The sequence below is a fragment of the Lampetra planeri genome, chromosome 27 (genome assembly GCF_965212315.1).
Source record: "Lampetra planeri chromosome 27, kcLamPlan1.2.h2, whole genome shotgun sequence".
In the NCBI taxonomy this organism is placed as follows: Eukaryota; Metazoa; Chordata; class Hyperoartia; order Petromyzontiformes; family Petromyzontidae; genus Lampetra; species Lampetra planeri.
Window position 1 is genome coordinate 3,056,657 of NC_136133.1, and position 16,733 is coordinate 3,073,389.

The following is a 16,733-nucleotide window of genomic DNA, read 5'->3' on the forward strand; positions in this document are numbered from 1 at the left end:
ACACTATCCTAAAAATACAGCACCATATTTTAACACTAAAGCAGTCACTGACTCGCAACAACTTGCAATCATAAGTGACAGAGTTAATTTCGGGTAAAATCAATGAAAATGGGGTATGCCGATAGCATAAAAATGACGTGATAGAGCAAATCTGAGATAACATTTGGAATCAGCACCCTGAAATTAGTCTAGAACAGCTGCAAAAGTCCAGGCCAGAAAAAAAAAGTTTTTTTTTTCTTGGTTCTTTCGGTAAAGTCACGTAGAATGGAAATAATAAAAATAAAACATAATAAAATAATTCTCACGACGTTTCGTCCACAACGCAAGCAGCCGTCCTCAGGTGAAGAACAGGTCTGTCGAGAAGACAGACAGACTCTGTCCTCTGTCTTCTCGACAGACCTGTCTTCTCGACAGACCTGTTCTTCACCTGAGGACGGCTGCTTGCGTTCCATTCTACGTGACTTTACCGAAACAACCAAGAAGATGTTTTTTTGTTGTTGACCAGTGTATATCGTCTTGGATCTTTCGGTAAATTCACGTAGAAGGGAAGTAATAAAATAATAAAAACATAATAAAATAATTCTCACGACGTTTCGGCCACAACGTCGTGAGAATTATTTTATTATGTTTTATTTTTATTATTTCATTACTTCCCTTCTACGTGACTTTACCGAAAGAACCAAGAAGATGAATCCCTGCAGTCACGTTAGACCAGTGTATAATCGGAGGCGCCGTGCGTAGCCGCCGTACCTTCGTCGAGGTACGAGTCGAGAAGGGTGCTGCCCAGCTTCTTGATGACGTGGATGGCCTCGAGCGAGCCCTTCCCGCGCAGGCGCAGAACGGCCTCCACGGCGAGCTTGGCGAAGTGGTCCTTGTGGTGCGTCAGCAGCTTGGAGGAGAGGGTGGTGCGCGAGATGTTCAGCAGGTCCACGTGGAACTTCTCCTTGTCGTGCCTGCCGGACGGGACGCCGAGGGCGGCCAGGGGTCAAGAGGTCGCCGTGGGCCAACGATCGACGGCTTCCTTCGTCGTGATTATTTGTTGGCGCGACCCTTCGCTGTGCCACCACTCCACCCGGACAGATGAACTGCTCACTCGTGGTCCATGTTACACACGCTCGCAACGATTATAACCCTCGTTTCACTTCAACGTTTCTCAAACTAAACTGTCCTACCAACGGGATTAAAAGCGACCTGTCCAAGTTGACGGTCGCATTATAAGCACTTCATTGAATATTGATGTGTGCTTATGCGGCCTTGTATTTCCCTCCTTAACGGCAAATTGCTTTTGGCCCGACTTCTATTTGCTTCCTTGCTGTACTTTGGCTTTTGTCATCGTCAGCCGAGCAGCAAATGGGGACCCCCCCCCACCCGCTCCTCGATCCTTCGCACACGTTTGAGCGCCAATTTTCAACGTCTCCCCCCCCCCGCCCCCCTCCCGTAACGCCGGTTTCCTTTTGAGGCGACCTCTATTCCGGTTGTTACTTTGCTCCGCTCTCTATCTCGCTGCACTGTCAACAACAGCAGCAGCAACAAGAAGCGTTTCTTGTATTCCGACTGCCTCTGTCATTTCGGCAGAGGTCACAAACGGGTTTTGATTCCTTACCCGTACCCGTACCCGGCCGCACCAGGGTCGCAAATGGGTACCCGTACCCGTACCCTACCCGAAATGAGTAACAAACGGTTACTCACCAGTGACTCACGGCCTACTCGTACCCGGCCGTGGCAGGGTCGCAAACAGCTACCCGTACCTGGCCGGGTACGGGTAGCCGGGTATCGGGTAGGGTACGGATATCGGGTACCCGGTTCCGACCTCTGCATTTCGGTGATCCAGGTCACCCGAGCAACGGACGTTCCATCCTGGCGTCGTCTTGGGAGTTCTCACCCCCCGCCCACGATAAAAAAAAACCAAGGAAGCACACACACAGAGAGAGAGAGATGGCCCCCGCGCGCCGACAGCTCACCCGTGGTCCACTGCCGCCAGCTCCAGGGCTTTCGCAGCCGCCGCGGTCGACTTCCTCCACCCGGTGATGATCGTCTGCGGGTGAATCTTCTTGGCGATGAGGATTTCCGCCTCCTGAGCAAGCAAAAGCAGAAAAAAGACAAAATGACGGTCGGGGGAATCGAGCGTCTCTCCACCCTCGGCACGTGCGGGTTTTTCTCCAGGCACTCCTCTGCCACGTGTACGGACACTCACTGACGTACCGATATAGGACCACAGAGCTTGGGCGATTGTTGGGGCACCGGCTCTGGCTGCCCCCCCCCCCCCACCACCTCCTCCCATGCAATGGCAGTACAGTTTGAGACGTCTAAAGTCAACTCCCCGCGGGTGGAGCGAAACGTCGGACATCGTGCCCAAGGGCGAGCGTACGGCACAACCGCGAAAGCACATCGGAGGGAAATACCACAGCAGCGGCGATCGTCCAGGCCGCTCAAATCATTCCAAGGTCCCCCCTCTCCGCCATTAAAAGCGTATCGCGACGTCCCGCACCTTACACACACGACCCGCAGCATCGCCACCCCCTCCCCCCACACCTTTCCTTATCGCCAATTATCCCAGCCCGCTCCAGAGACGAGAAAGCGCTCAAACTGGAGGCGCGACCGATCCCGGCGTGCGTGAAAAGTCCTCCACGAAGAAACATTTTAATTAATCCTTTCCCCCACCCCCCCCCCACACACCCCCGCTAGCCCCCAGAACAAAACAGAGCGTGCCCGGGTGCTCAGCGGTTACGCAACGGGCAACAAAACTCGTGATTAAAGCGCCACTGGCGAGCGGCCTTGGCAATTACGCCGTCAACCGTGGGCACAGAGGCGGTGAAGGCTTCCGTTGGTCTCCACCGTAGCAGAGCAACGCGGCGAGAACGCGAGATGTCGGGCACGCAGCATCTGTGATTTTGCGCGAGGGCGTGTCGCGGTCCGTCCGCGTGCGATCGTTTGTTTGTTTTGGGTCGCTGATTTGTTTGGCGAAGACCATTACCGGCTCACAAACGGGAATTAGCCTGTGACGATGTCTCATTTGGTCGCGAGAGGACAAGAGAGCTTTTGGCAGCTCCGTACGGATCAAATAACCGGCCCTACCCCATCCCACCCAGCGGCGCCACCGCTTCGTTTGCGCCTCACCTTATCTGGAACGCTCGAGGCCATGGATCCACTCGGGCAATTTTAGGGCAATCGTCACCAGCAACGCATTATATACCGTGCGAGACCACGGCACACTTGGCACAAAAACGGGGATGGAGTGAGGCAAGAGTTCTGCCTGGCCAATCAACGGCAGCGTCGAGAAAGCACCGCACCTCTCAAGACGCTGCGCATAGGTTGCTCTGCGAGTCTATGGGAGTCGGTGCGAGTCTATGGGTCTCTGTGCGAGTCTATGGATCTCTGTGCGAGTCTATGGATCTCCGTGATTAGTCTATGGGCGTCGGTGCGAGTCTATGGGTCTTCGTGATTAGTCTATGGGTCTCTGTGTGAGTCTATGGATCTCCGTGATTCGTCTATGGGTCTCTGTGCGAGTCTATGGGTCTCCGTGATTAGTCTATGGGTCTCTGTGCGAGTCTATGGGTCTCCGTGATTAGTCTATGGGTCTCTGTGCGAGTCTATGGGTCTCCGTGATTAGTCTATGGGTGGTCAGTGCGAGTCTATGGGTCTCTGTCATTAGTCTATGGGTGTCGGTGCGAGTCTATGGGTCTCTGTGATTAGTCTATGGGTCTCTGTGCGAGTCTATGGGTCTCTGTGATTAGTCTATAGGTCTCTGTGATTAGTCTATGGGTCTCTGTGATTAGTCTATGGGTCTCTGTGATTAGTCTATGGGTCTCTGTGCGAGTCTATGGGTCTCTGTGATTAGTCTATAGGTCTCTGTGATTAGTCTATGGGTCTCTGTGATTAGTCTATGGGTCTCTGTGATTAGTCTATGGGTCTCTGTGATTAGTCTATGGGTCTCTGTGATTAGTCTATGGGTCTCTGTGATTAGTCTATGGGTCTCTGTGCGAGTCTATGGGTCTCTGTGATTAGTCTATGGGTCTCTGTGCGAGTCTATGGGTCTCTGTGATTAGTCTATGGGTCTCTGTGATTAGTCTATGGGTCTCTGTGATTAGTCTATGGGTCTCTGTGATTAGTCTATGGGTCTCTGTGATTAGTCTATGGGTCTCTGTGATTAGTCTATGGGTCTCTGTGATTAGTCTATGGGTCTCTGTGATTAGTCTATGGGTCTCTGTGATTAGTCTATAGGTCTCTGTGATTAGTCTATGGGTCTCTGTGATTAGTCTATGGGTCTCTGTGATTAGTCTATGGGTCTCTGTGATTAGTCTATGGGTCTCTGTGATTAGTCTATGGGTCTCTGTGATTAGTCTATGGGTCTCTGTGATTAGTCTATGGGTCTCTGTGATTAGTCTATGGGTCTCTGTGATTAGTCTATGGGTCTCTGTGATTAGTCTATGGGTCTCTGTGATTAGTCTATGGGTCTCTGTGATTAGTCTATGGGTCTCTGTGATTAGTCTATAGGTCTCTGTGATTAGTCTATGGGTCTCTGTGATTAGTCTATGGGTCTCTGTGATGAGTCTATAGGTCTCTGTGATTAGTCTATGGGTCTCTGTGATTAGTCTATGGGTCTCTGTGATTAGTCTATGGGTCTCTGTGATTAGTCTATGGGTCTCTGTGATTAGTCTATGGGTCTCTGTGATTAGTCTATGGGTCTCTGTGATTAGTCTATGGGTCTCTGTGATTAGTCTATGGGTCTCTGTGATTAGTCTATGGGTCTCTGTGATTAGTCTATGGGTCTCTGTGATTAGTCTATGGGTCTCTGTGATTAGTCTATGGGTCTCTGTGATTAGTCTATGGGTCTCTGTGATGAGTCTATGGGTCTCTGTGATTAGTCTATAGGTCTCTGTGATTAGTCTATGGGTCTCTGTGATTAGTCTATGGGTCTCTGTGATTAGTCTATGGGTCTCTGTGATTAGTCTATAGGTCTCTGTGATTAGTCTATGGGTCTCTGTGATTAGTCTATGGGTCTCTGTGATTAGTCTATGGGTCTCTGTGATTAGTCTATGGGTCTCTGTGATTAGTCTATGGGTCTCTGTGCGAGTCTATGGGTCTCTGTGATTAGTCTATGGATCTCCGTGATTAGTCTATGGGTCTCTGTGCGAGTCTATGGGTCTCTGTGATTAGTCTATGGGTCTCTGTGATTAGTCTATGGGTGTCGGTGCGAGTCTATGGGTCTCTGTGATTAGTCTATGGGTCTCTGTGATTAGTCTATGGGTCTCTGTGCGAGTCTATGGGTCTCTGTGATTAGTATATGGGTCTCTGTGCGAGTCTATGGGTCTCTGTGATTAGTCTATGGGTGTCGGTACGAGTCCATGGGTTTTTCTGCGAGTCAATGGGTCTTAATGCCAGTCAATGGGTATCTATGTGACCTCATGGTTCTCTCTGCGAGTCGATGGGTCTCTCTGCGAGTGTATGGGTCTCTATGCAAGTCTATGTCCAAGCTTCCACGACACAACGTGTATTTAAATGCGGTTGCATGTCAAGACGCCGTAGACAAACGGTGGGCACGTCCATTCCTTAGCGACGGTTGAGCCAGAGATTTAGCAAATATCGCTCCGCAACATTTGCGCGGTGTTGGCAATTTCGCCGTCACCCGGCTACTTTTAAGAAGAAACGCGCAAACGAACCCGCACGCAAAGCACAGACCCACTTGTGCGTTGCACCACAAGTTATTACAATGAATAATAAAGGGTCACGAGACCTTGCACTTGAGTGTGCGAATTAGCATACAATTCCACTCAACGCAGATTCATTCCGTACACAAATGTCACCCGGTTATTGCAAGTGTTTGTGCGTACGCGCGCACGCTTATGTGTGTCTGTGGGTAGGTGGTAGCGGTTGTGTAGCGGTTAGCGCGCTGCGCTATGAACCCGGCGACCTGGGTTCGATTCCTGCTAACGGCCAACACCAGTGAAATGGTCCTGGGCCCTTCCCTAGGTCGACCCAGGCTTAAATGAGTACCTGGTGTGGTAAGTAAACATAAGCACTGGCAGGCCCCACCTGAAAGAGCCTTGAGACTCGGTATGGCTCTCCTGGTTAAACGAGTGAAAGAAAATGAATTATTATACTGGTAGGAACCACCTGGTTCCACCAGGTGGGGAGGATGGGGAGGGGCTGGGTGGGGAGGGGAGGGTGGGGAGGGGCTGGGTGGGGAGGGGCTGGTCATCCCATGGTGCCCTTATAAAACTCAACGTTTAACCTACTCACGCCGGCTTGTGCCCGCCCTCAGTCGGCCATATTTGCGGAATACACCACGCGCCGTTGACCCTGGCCATTGACCGAGCAACCCAACGTTCCTACCAGCTCCCTCCGCAGGACAATGTGTTTCATTTCATTCGAATCACTGGATCGACGTCACTGTGACATCGCCGGTGCTCTTACCCTCAGCAGCTCAGCGGCCAGCACAGTCACGGAGGTGGTTCCATCCCCAACCTCGTCGTCTTGCACCTTGGACATATCTAAACAAACACGCGCACACACACGCAGACACGTAGCACACACACGCAAACAGAGACAAGCACCGTAAATAGGTTTAGTATCTCGGGAGACACGCGTTTCTCTGGTCCATGCCGCCTTCCACTGGGCACTTGGTCAACCTGAGAAACCAGCGATTCCCGTTAGCGCCACGGAACGCGATGCTGAGAGTTCTTGGGTATCTATGCATTCCGTGCGCTCGTTGCGCCAACTCACTTCCCCCGCCCACTACCCATGAGCCTCCCCGTTTCTTCTGCGTCTCGAGACAGCTGCGCGCATGCAATGCTGTCCCCACGTCTGTCAGCGTAGCCACGTGCAGAGCGAATCCATACCGCAATAGCAGAGCGAATGCCGGGGAGTAACAGGATGGCCGCGTGCACGACTGCAAAATCTCACAAACGAAACCCGCATATAGAGCGAGGAAAACTCACATTGCCAGTCCCATGTGCATTGCCCGTGTCATCTGTACCGTGCGTCCCTCTCTCTTTCACACCCGCTCGAAGGCGCTCTCGGTCTCTTGCGTACCGCCTGCATTGTTTACCCCCTAAGCCTCATTCGCTCTGCTTCGTTCGTTACCAAACGCTCGCCGCGAGGTGTTCAAGCGCAAAAAACCCCTCCTCCCCTTCTCCCCCCCGCAACACAGTCCGGTTCAAATTCTCGACGAGCGATAACGTCGCCCCCTGCTGGCGCACGGCGTCGGGCACGCGCGTCGCCAGCGTAAAGAATCGATCGCAATCAATGAATCGTTAGCGCACTTGCACTGCATCAAAGAGTAAACCAGGGTCTCCCGCACGGCTAGAAAGGCAATGGGAACGAAGGCCTATTTGCCACTTAATGCCATTAATCCAACTCGCGGAGACAAAGCCTGCAGATAAAAAAAAAAAGCCGGAGTGATTTACACGCAAGGAGCAGCCAGACTATTAGCTCATGGACCAATTACTCCGACGTGGAGGGGCGATATTTACAGGGCAGTCCGCACGACAACGGGTAATGTCGGAGTCTTCCAAAAAATTGAGCTGGCAAGCGGCGGGGCAGCTCTCTTGCGCAAGAGACCGTGACTCGAGAGCCCGAGGATGAACGTCACGCGCGGCGGCGCCATCCGTCACGTCGACGGTTGGCACGCCACCCGCGCTGGGACCGGCTCGCTGGGCGCGCCCGCAGGCGACGTCGCCGACGCGCCCAATTTATTAGCGGCCCGACTTCAGCCAAAACGGTTACGAAACGCCGAGCGGGGCTCAGGCAGGGGACGAATCTCGGCCACGAGGGACGACTGACAAGAATTGGCAACGGAGCGGCGGACGGTCGGGGGAGGGGGTGGGGCGGCGGCAGATGGAACCGCGCTCCAGAGGGTTTCACGTCCGCCGAGGAGACGGAGCGATGGCGGGATCGGCTCGTCGTGCGAGCGGGTGCTGGGTGGCCTGCCGCCGCATCGCGGGATCGCTAGAGGTGGCGACGGCGGTGGGTTAGGGCAGGAGGCCTTCATGCGGCAGCGGCTCTCGATGTTGATGATAAAAAAACGTTGAACGCGCGGCCACGAATATAACAAAAAAATTGGGTTTTGTCGCCCAGGGGGCGAAATCCCGACAAAGCAAACAGCGGCCGCCGCGTATTAACCCTTTCACCATTCCGATGACGTACGTGTACGTCGGCGTGAGTCATCGCAACGGAATCTGAAAGAATATATATCGGTACCGAGGCTTCGACGAGGCCATGCTGGGAGGGCGTGGCACAGTTTGGCGCCAGCTGCTATGGTAGAGTGCGGCGGTCACGTCGCTGCGGTTGAGTACAACGTCCTTTAAAAACGACGACGCTACGCATCTCGATTAAAAAAATGTAAGCCGAAGCCCGCGTTCCGAGATTCAGCAGCGAACGGGACCACACTCTGCAAACTTGCAGACGGAACGGGAAAGGGTTAATGAGACCGCCAAGGGTGGGAGAGTGTTGAGTGTGTGCGCGTAGCCCAATAGGGGTTTTATTATTATACATCCAAGTCTTAATGGTATGCAATTGAGCTGTGCAGAATTGTGCTGGTAAGTCAGGATATGCGGCAAACTTAATCTCAGTGCAGAATAGACGCAATACACAGGCTGTGTACCCTCTTGCCAGTTTAATAGGAGCGCAGGCCAACTGGCTTACGGTTTGGCGTTCAGTGCGCAACCGAATGAATTTTGCTGCTCCGACGTTTCAAGTCTTGAGCGAGTTACTTCACAAAAATAAACACGAGCGACAGCGTGAACGAAAACACGACGACGATTTGTGGCGTCGTTAGCCACGCCTGGGGGTTGGGGCTCGGAGCTCGGAGTGCCGGGCCAGAACCGCAAACAGCCTCGGTCTCGAATCCGAGTTTCAGCCGCTGCCTGCGATTCCAAGAAAATATTTTGGCGATGCTGCGCTGGCACTCGACGGCAACACCGGCTTAAAAAAATTGGAAAATCTATAAACAAATGTAGAATAAATCGCGTGACATTCGATACGAGTGCTACGAAGAAGAGCCATTACATACACATTTGTCACCTATCATGTATTTTCTCTCTCTTCCAAGGCTGTTACTGATGAACGTCGTGGATTCTTTTGCCATTAAACAGGCCTCCTTCGAGTGCAACGAGTGAGTTGATGGTCGTCTCCGCCATTATCCACATCGTCACCTATCATGTATTTTCTCTCTCTTTAAAGGCCGCGTTATTGATGAGCGTGTTGTGTTTTTGTGCGATGAAACAGGCCTCCTTTGAGTGCAACGAGGGAGTGATTGTGGTCTCCCACCATCAAGATTGTAACGACCAATCACAGCTTGTTAATACGCCACTCGGCGATAAAATGCGCCGCTGCCGTAAAACACCACGAGGCAGATCGATGCTTTCAAGTCGAGTCTGCCTCTACCGCTTGCAACTGGCAGTGCGCGCAACTGCTCTCGACCGACAGCAGAGACATCCAAATAGAAGCAATTCGGTTGCATGCAAACCATGTCACGTGACCGATTGCTCAGGTGCGCACCCGGCTTTGGACGCGATGCAAACGTTGAAAGTGTCGTCATCGTCGTCGTCTTTCTGGGGCACACTCACCCACTAGGATCTTGGCGGCCGGGTTGTCCACCCCGATGGACTTGAGGATGGTGGCGCCGTCGTTGGTGACCGTCACTATTGCCTCCCCCGAGCTGGACGAGCCCAGGAGGATCTTGTCCTACGGGCAGCCAGAGGGAACGCGCGCGAGCGAGCGAGCACGCTCCGTTTAACAATCAACAATAAGCATTATTATTATGATGCGCATTTGGTATTCGTGCCGTCATGCCTACCGCACTAAGGGTTGGTTTCGCGGCGACATTACGCAGTGGTTTCACAGCAGGCGGGCGATGCTGCTGTGTGGACTCCAAATTGATTTTGAAAAAAATGGGCAAATTCGGAGCACGACGCCGGCACACAATGGCCCACTCTCTTTACGAACGACGTCGTAACAGGATCTGTAACTTTTGATTTAAAGCTTTCGTGACTGCAGGGATTCATATTCTTGGTTCTTTCGGTAAAGTCACGTAGAAGGGAAACAAAAAAGTAAAAAATATAAAACATTCTTTTATTATTTCCCTTCTACGTGACTTTACCGAAAGAACCAAGAATAGGATCTGTACCGTCCGCTCTGAAGCAGAGGGTGGGAGGTGGGTAGCGTTGTTGAGTTTAAAACGCCCGCAGCCATTTCTGCACCGCGTGGCCGGGCGGCACTTGACGACCAGCCCCGCGTCACCGCCACCGTTTAGTCACGAGCCGCGCGGCTCGGCGATCCCACAACGTGAGACGCACCGCTTTGTGACGACGCGTCGACGGGCGGGCTGGAGGAGCGGATATATGTGGCTGGGTAGCGGTGAGCGGTGTAGGTGTGAGGTGGGGGGGAGGAGGGTGGGGGCACAAGGCCCTAGTGGTCAAACCAAGCAGCAGCGTTAGCACCGATGTTTATCAGAATGACACGTCACCTCAAGGTAATGGTGTTGGGTTGGTTTTTTTTTTACCGCCTGCCACAAAAAAAAAAGAAACTCGCAAGGCGGGTGTCAAAATTTTGAGGGCCAATTACTCAGAGGAGACCCACGAAACCCTTCAAGTGACGCTGCTTGCACACATACAATTAGGGTGTCGCTATTATTTTGTTAAAACACTTTGTTCCCAAGACCTGTCTGGAGGGAAACCACTTAAACCGAGTCTTGAGACTCAGCGAGACCCGCCCCGCGTAAAACAAAGGATTTACAATCATTTAAAGTTTTTAAAAATTACACTTCGCAGGGATAGAGAGCGTCGGTTTCCCTGCTCAAATGAGCAATGCAGCGGCGCTCATCCCCACCGACGTTCACAAACTGGTGGTGGAAATTCCACGTTCCCATGGGCAGGGGACAGCTTCTCCCTAGAACAGCCACTGTCCGTCCATGTCCAACAAAGTGGCTCTCATTTTATTAAACCTTGAGAGGCACGATGATGATAATGTTGACGACAACTCCCCAACTGGGATTTGAACTTGCAACCCTCCGACTGAGTGTGGAGTGGTCGAATCTAAGTACTAACCGACTGAATAATCACACCACACATTAAGTCGTACTGTAGTATAACACACGCTTCAGAAACATTTAAACCACAAACTATGTTTTACTCTACCAGGTAAGGCCCACCGAGCTATATCGCGCTTTCTCAGAGGCGACCGGGCCACAAACGATAGCTCAGCAACGTGGCTTATCGCGTGGAAATTGATAGCAGCCAAATACTCCAAGCGCGTGTTGATTCTAAATGTTGAGGACCCGGAGAAAAATCCACGTGACCACAGGGAAAATAAAACATGCAAACTTATGCAGCAAATATACAGCAGGCTTCATCAGGGTCGGGTTCCAACCCACGACCTCCTGTATAACCGATACCTGAGACCAAATCGCCCCGAGTGCGTCGGACGCCATCGGATCTCAGAAGCTCAGCGGGTTTGAGCCTGCATCGAGCTTGGATTGGCACGAAAAAACAATAGCCGCTGTGGGCAGCGAAGCAAACGCATTGTTACGCCGCACAATGCTGCCGCAAAGGCTACGCTCGGCGCGCCTCCACCGACCCGCACTGCCCAGAGCGCGGAGTGAGGGAGGCCCCTCATCCAGCAGCGGAGCGGACCGAGAAGACGGCCCCGCACGCGCGCGCGAGCACGCCCCGCGGGAGTCTCTGGCACGGCAGAACGACGTGGGTGGGAAGGCGGGGGGGGGGGGCGTGTTCGTTTCTCAAGTGCCGAGTATCCCCGCGTAGCCTGTCACAAATAAATACACGGTGCATTCGCCCGTTCTGACGAAACGATCAACGCACGGGGAATTAATGCCGCGCGTTTTAATGCGGGGTTTATTTCTGATGAGCTAATTGCGCCCCGTAACGTGTTCGCGGCGAGCTCGTGATTAGCGGTGTCAAACGCCGAGTATCAACGGAGCAGGAAAAACCTAATCGTTTTCCTCCCACGTCCATCAACCGAGACGGGGACCTCCTACCCACCGCCTCCACCGCCGTCTCTCTCGCAACCGCCACTTCCACGTCTCCTCTGCCGCACGAGATCCTCGCCCACGGCTTCATCGCTTCGCATCTCCTCCTCCTGCAGCGCCCTCCTCACTCCTTCCCCAAATCCCTCACCGCCTTCAACGATAATTCTGAAAGGGTGCCCTTTACGCCGTCGCGTTTAGTGGCTTGCATCTCATCTGTAACGGGGTTTTCTTTTTACTTAGCGCGACGACGCATACTCGTTTTGAATTATGGCACAGGGGATCTTTAACGTCCGCAGACGGCACCACATGTACGGTATTATCCAAGGCAGCCTGCCGGATTCAAACCGCACCCCTCTACTCGGCTACATCACACACCCCCCCCCCCCAAACGATTGTCAAGGTGAGCCAGATTTCTGCCAAGGTTGCGAGACTCAGGAGGCCTTCATCCAGCATGATCAGTGGACTGATCATGGCTGTTGTTGATAATGATGATGATAATTGGTATTGCTCAACACTAGCAAGGTCAGATGAGTAACTTATCGATCGCTTAAAACGCGATGACAATGCTATGCCAATTTTGCTCCATCATCTGCAGTGATTGTTAATCAGCGAAGACTTTAAACGTTATCGATTAGCAAGTGGCCTAAACTGTGTTTAGAATCTGGTCCGGTGGCTCAGAGGTCAGGGGGGTCACACAGCACTGAACTGGCACCACCGAGATCATGGACTGACAATTCGTTTTTCACTCAACACGGCTAAGTTCCAGCTCCGACAATCAATGTACGCACGATTGACCGCCGTGTGCGAAGTACGCTACTCTCGGCAGCGCAAGTACGGTGGAGGAAGCGATGCCCTCGACTGTCGCGCGGACCAGAAGCAGAGGTCGCAACCGGGTACCCGATACCCGTACCCTACCCGATACCCGGCTACCCGTACCCGGCTGGGTACCCGGCTGGGTACCCGGCTGGGTACCCGGCTGGGTACGGGTAGCCGTTTGCGACCCTGGTGCGGTCGGGTACGGGTAGGCCGTGAGTCACTGTTGAGTAACCGTTTGTCACTCATTTCGGGTAGGGTACGGGTAGGAAACGGGTACCCGTACCCGGCTGGGTACGGGTACGAGTACCCATTTGCGACTCTGGTGCGGCCGGGTACGGGTAGGGAATCAAAACCCGTTTGCGACCTCTGACCAGAAGTCAATTTGACGGGATCTCCAGAGTAGCCCTGTGACGTCCGCCTCCGCGGGCCGTTCTCCAACGCGACGACGGATTGCACCGGCTCTCCCGAGAGATGCCGACGGAATTCCCCGCCGTCGTGACAACGTCGCGGCCGACAGCGCAAAATGGGATAATACCGATAACTGGGGGAAGGGACAGCAAAGTCTAGTTTGGGTGACTCACCATGCCCTTGGGGCCCAGGGTGCTTTTGACCAAGTCTCCAATGTAGATGGCGCCGATGAAGGAAGACTGGCAGAGGGAGGAGGGAAGTGGGAGAAACACACGAGAGTAAGCATCCATGGTATCAGTGAACACAACAACAATGCAGCCGAACAGACACAACAACAACCGCCATCCACTACTAAGTGACGTGAAAGGACCGTCTAACCACTCGGCTACCCTGGATGCCGTGGAAAGGCTTCCGTAATAAATAAAAACACACAAGACTAGCTTGTTGCCGCATTCAAACGCCTACGTTCAAGAGCCCTGTTGTAATGACATCTGGGGGGATTGCACCGAGAGCCAGACCCAAGCACCGGGCGAGTGTGCACAGGATGTGTGCGACCGTGGTCATTACTTCACGGGTGCTCCTGACAAATTGTGCATGCCAGGGACCGGGAACGCACACCCCCCGCCGTGCAAACAGGGCCACAAACCACTGGGGCATCAATTGAATTGCAGGTGGCTCACCACCGCACACGCACGACGAGCTGCGCATGTCCGAGATCTTGGAGGCGCTCCGTGCCTGTCGCTCGTTACGACGGGAGTTGACGTCAAAATCGGCGAGGCGATGTAGCGCACGCTGCGTACCGAGCCTCCGGCTGGAGGGACATTTTCAACTCGGTTGCGGCTCCAGCTCGTAATGCATCACACTCAAATGAGCATCGAAGCGGTTGCTCACTGCATGGTTACAGCCCTGAGCCACTGCTATAAATACCACATTCCTATGCCAGGGGCAAGTCGTGCCATCGGGCAACCACTGTTGGGATTCTCCACGAGGCGCTGCTCATTGGCACCCGTCACATTTTACCGACCACAGAGGGATCATGGGCTGAGGTAACCAGGAGTTGAACTCGCAACCATCGGCCTTGAGGCACGATGGGGCCGGTGGTCGAGACTAAAGCTGGAGTGGCGGCAGCCGGAAGGAGGGAACACGCCCCGAGATTACGTGCAGCGCGGAGATGGAGCAACGAAAGCAGCCGATGTGGAGGAGCTAGATGGATTGTTGCATCGTGCGACCATGAGTGATGGCAACAATTTCATTTTTTTATATTTTAAGTGTTTTTTTTATTATTTGACCAGTAAAGGCTCACTAAGCTAAAAAACAACTATTTTTTCAGAAGCGGCCTGGCCACCACAAACGATAGCCAAAAGAAGTCGCCGCTTATCATCACGTGCAAATGTATAGCAGCCAAGTATTCTAAACGCGCGACGTCGATTCTAAACGTGGAGGAGAAAAACCGGAGGAGCCAGAGAAAAATCCACACGACCACGGGGAGAACATGCAAACTCCCGATACACAGGGCGTCAGGGTCGGGATCGAACCCACCACCCCTCCTCCTGTGTACCAGGTGAGGGAGTTGCATCTCGTCACGGTGGCGAGATGATTTAATTCTAGATTTGAAGTTTTCGTGACTGCAAGGATCCATACTCTTTGGTTCTTTCGGTAAAGTCACGTAGGTGAAAAAATAAAAAAATTATAAATAATCAAATTAAATCACGACGTTTCGGAAGCAACACATGTTTCCGTCATCAGGTGGTACAACCACAGCAAAAAACAAGATGATTTTAGCCCGCGCTTGGCCAACACGCCAGTCAGTGCAACATCCTCTTGCGCGCACGACCATTTCATTGGGGCAGGGGTGACAAGAGGGCAGCCAGCCACAACAATCAGGCCGCCAATTTCCAAACACATTCCTGCGGAGGGAGCTGGTAGGAACGTTGGGTTGCTCGGTCAATGGCCAGGGTCAACGGCGGCGTGGTGTATTCCGCAAATATGCCCGACTGTGAGGGCGGGCACAAGCCGGCGTGAGTAAGTGAAACGTTGAGTTTTATAAGGGCACCACGGGGTGACCAGCCCCTCCCCACCCAGCCCCACCCCTCCCACCCACCACCCAGCTCCACCCTCCCCACCCAGCCCCTCCCCACCCAGCCCCTCCCCACCCCCCACCCAGCCCTTCCCACCCCCCACCCAGCCCCTCCCTCCCCACCCAGCCCCTCCCTCCCCACCCAGCCCCTCCCTCCTTACCCAGCCCCTCCCTCCCCACCCAGCCCCTCCCTCCCCACCCAGCCCCTCCCTGCACGACAGACACAATAATCCCCTGTGGGCTGGTGTAACCAGGAGGTTCCTACCAGTAACAATCTCCTCTCGGTCTACTTTGCAGCAGTAGGACCTGGCACAATCAAATGCGTACGCACAGACAAATTAAATCAACCAACTCACAGCCCTTGAGGACAACCCCAGGTTTCATCACAGGATCTCACTGGTGCCAGTTCGGTGCTCTCACTTCTAAGCCAGATGGCCACCTCCATCAGATCGTTTAAACATGTATCTCTATTGCCTAACGTGTTGGCACGACTGTGCTAACATCGCGAGATCAAGTGCCCACCCAAATCCCTTGGAGAGCGGTAGTAAGGGATTCCGAAAGGCCCGAGGAAGCGGATACCACAGGGCTACCGCTGATATTCCTATAGCAGCAGCAGCAGCAGCCGTAGCTGCACCAACCATATAACAACTCCTCTCCCGCGGCCCACCCTGGCTCCTCTACGCTTAACCAGTCTACGTAACAAAGGCTCAGTCCCAGCAGTAGCCACAGCCGCACCAACCTTAACATAAAAACTCCTCTCCAAGGGCCTACCTTGGCTCCTCCCCCCCTCAACCAGTACATATACAAGGTCGGGTCTCTTGGGATTTCTCTTTATTTGATACAGCAGTCGTGCTGTGACTGTTCCACCTGAAGACGGAAGCTTGTGTTGCCTCCGAAACGTCGTGATTTGTTATTTTATTTCTATTATTACTTTTATTAATTTTAATTTTATTTTTTACCTACGTGACTTTAACGAAAAAACCTAAGAGTATGATATTCCTATTTCAAGTGAGCTCTGGTCCACTCGAGCAGAAGGGCACCACGTTCCCACTCGCCCTGCCACAGGAGAGTAATGTTCGTCAAAAGACAATCAAAGCGGCATATTACTTTGCAGAGCTGCAATTCATCCGAGCGGAATGCAAAATCAACTTTAAAAACGCGACCGTTCTTTGTTTTTTTTGCACAGTAATCTGTGACCGGGCTGAAACCATCAACTCACCCCCACCTGAGAACCCGGTTCAATCGCAGGCAGTGACTGAAACCCGGGTTTTGAACCCAGGGTCTCAGCGGCGACGTCTCAGCGCCTCCGACCTCTTGGCAAACGTAACGAGAACCGATTCTCGCCGCACGCGACACTCGCCAAAAACCGCCAGCAGCAACGCACGCACGGACGGACGGACAATTCGCCACGCTTCAATCAGTGGCCGCAACAGGCAATTACCGTAATCG

General features: G+C 53.0%; 1 protein-coding gene across 2 annotated transcripts in view; it reads right to left on the bottom strand.

Moving 5' to 3' along the window:
• Positions 1-16,733, bottom strand: part of CCT2 (chaperonin containing TCP1 subunit 2) — a 46,059-nt gene that overhangs the window by 20,386 nt on the left and 8,940 nt on the right. For both annotated transcript variants that reach the window (XM_078607226.1, XM_078607227.1), the window contains exons 3-7: positions 13,381-13,446; positions 9,567-9,684; positions 6,415-6,491; positions 1,962-2,074; positions 751-953 (exon numbers count right to left, since the gene is read on the bottom strand). In XM_078607226.1, the coding sequence (XP_078463352.1) occupies positions 751-953; positions 1,962-2,074; positions 6,415-6,491; positions 9,567-9,684; positions 13,381-13,446 (577 nt within the window). The remainder of the gene's footprint in view (positions 1-750; positions 954-1,961; positions 2,075-6,414; positions 6,492-9,566; positions 9,685-13,380; positions 13,447-16,733) is intronic.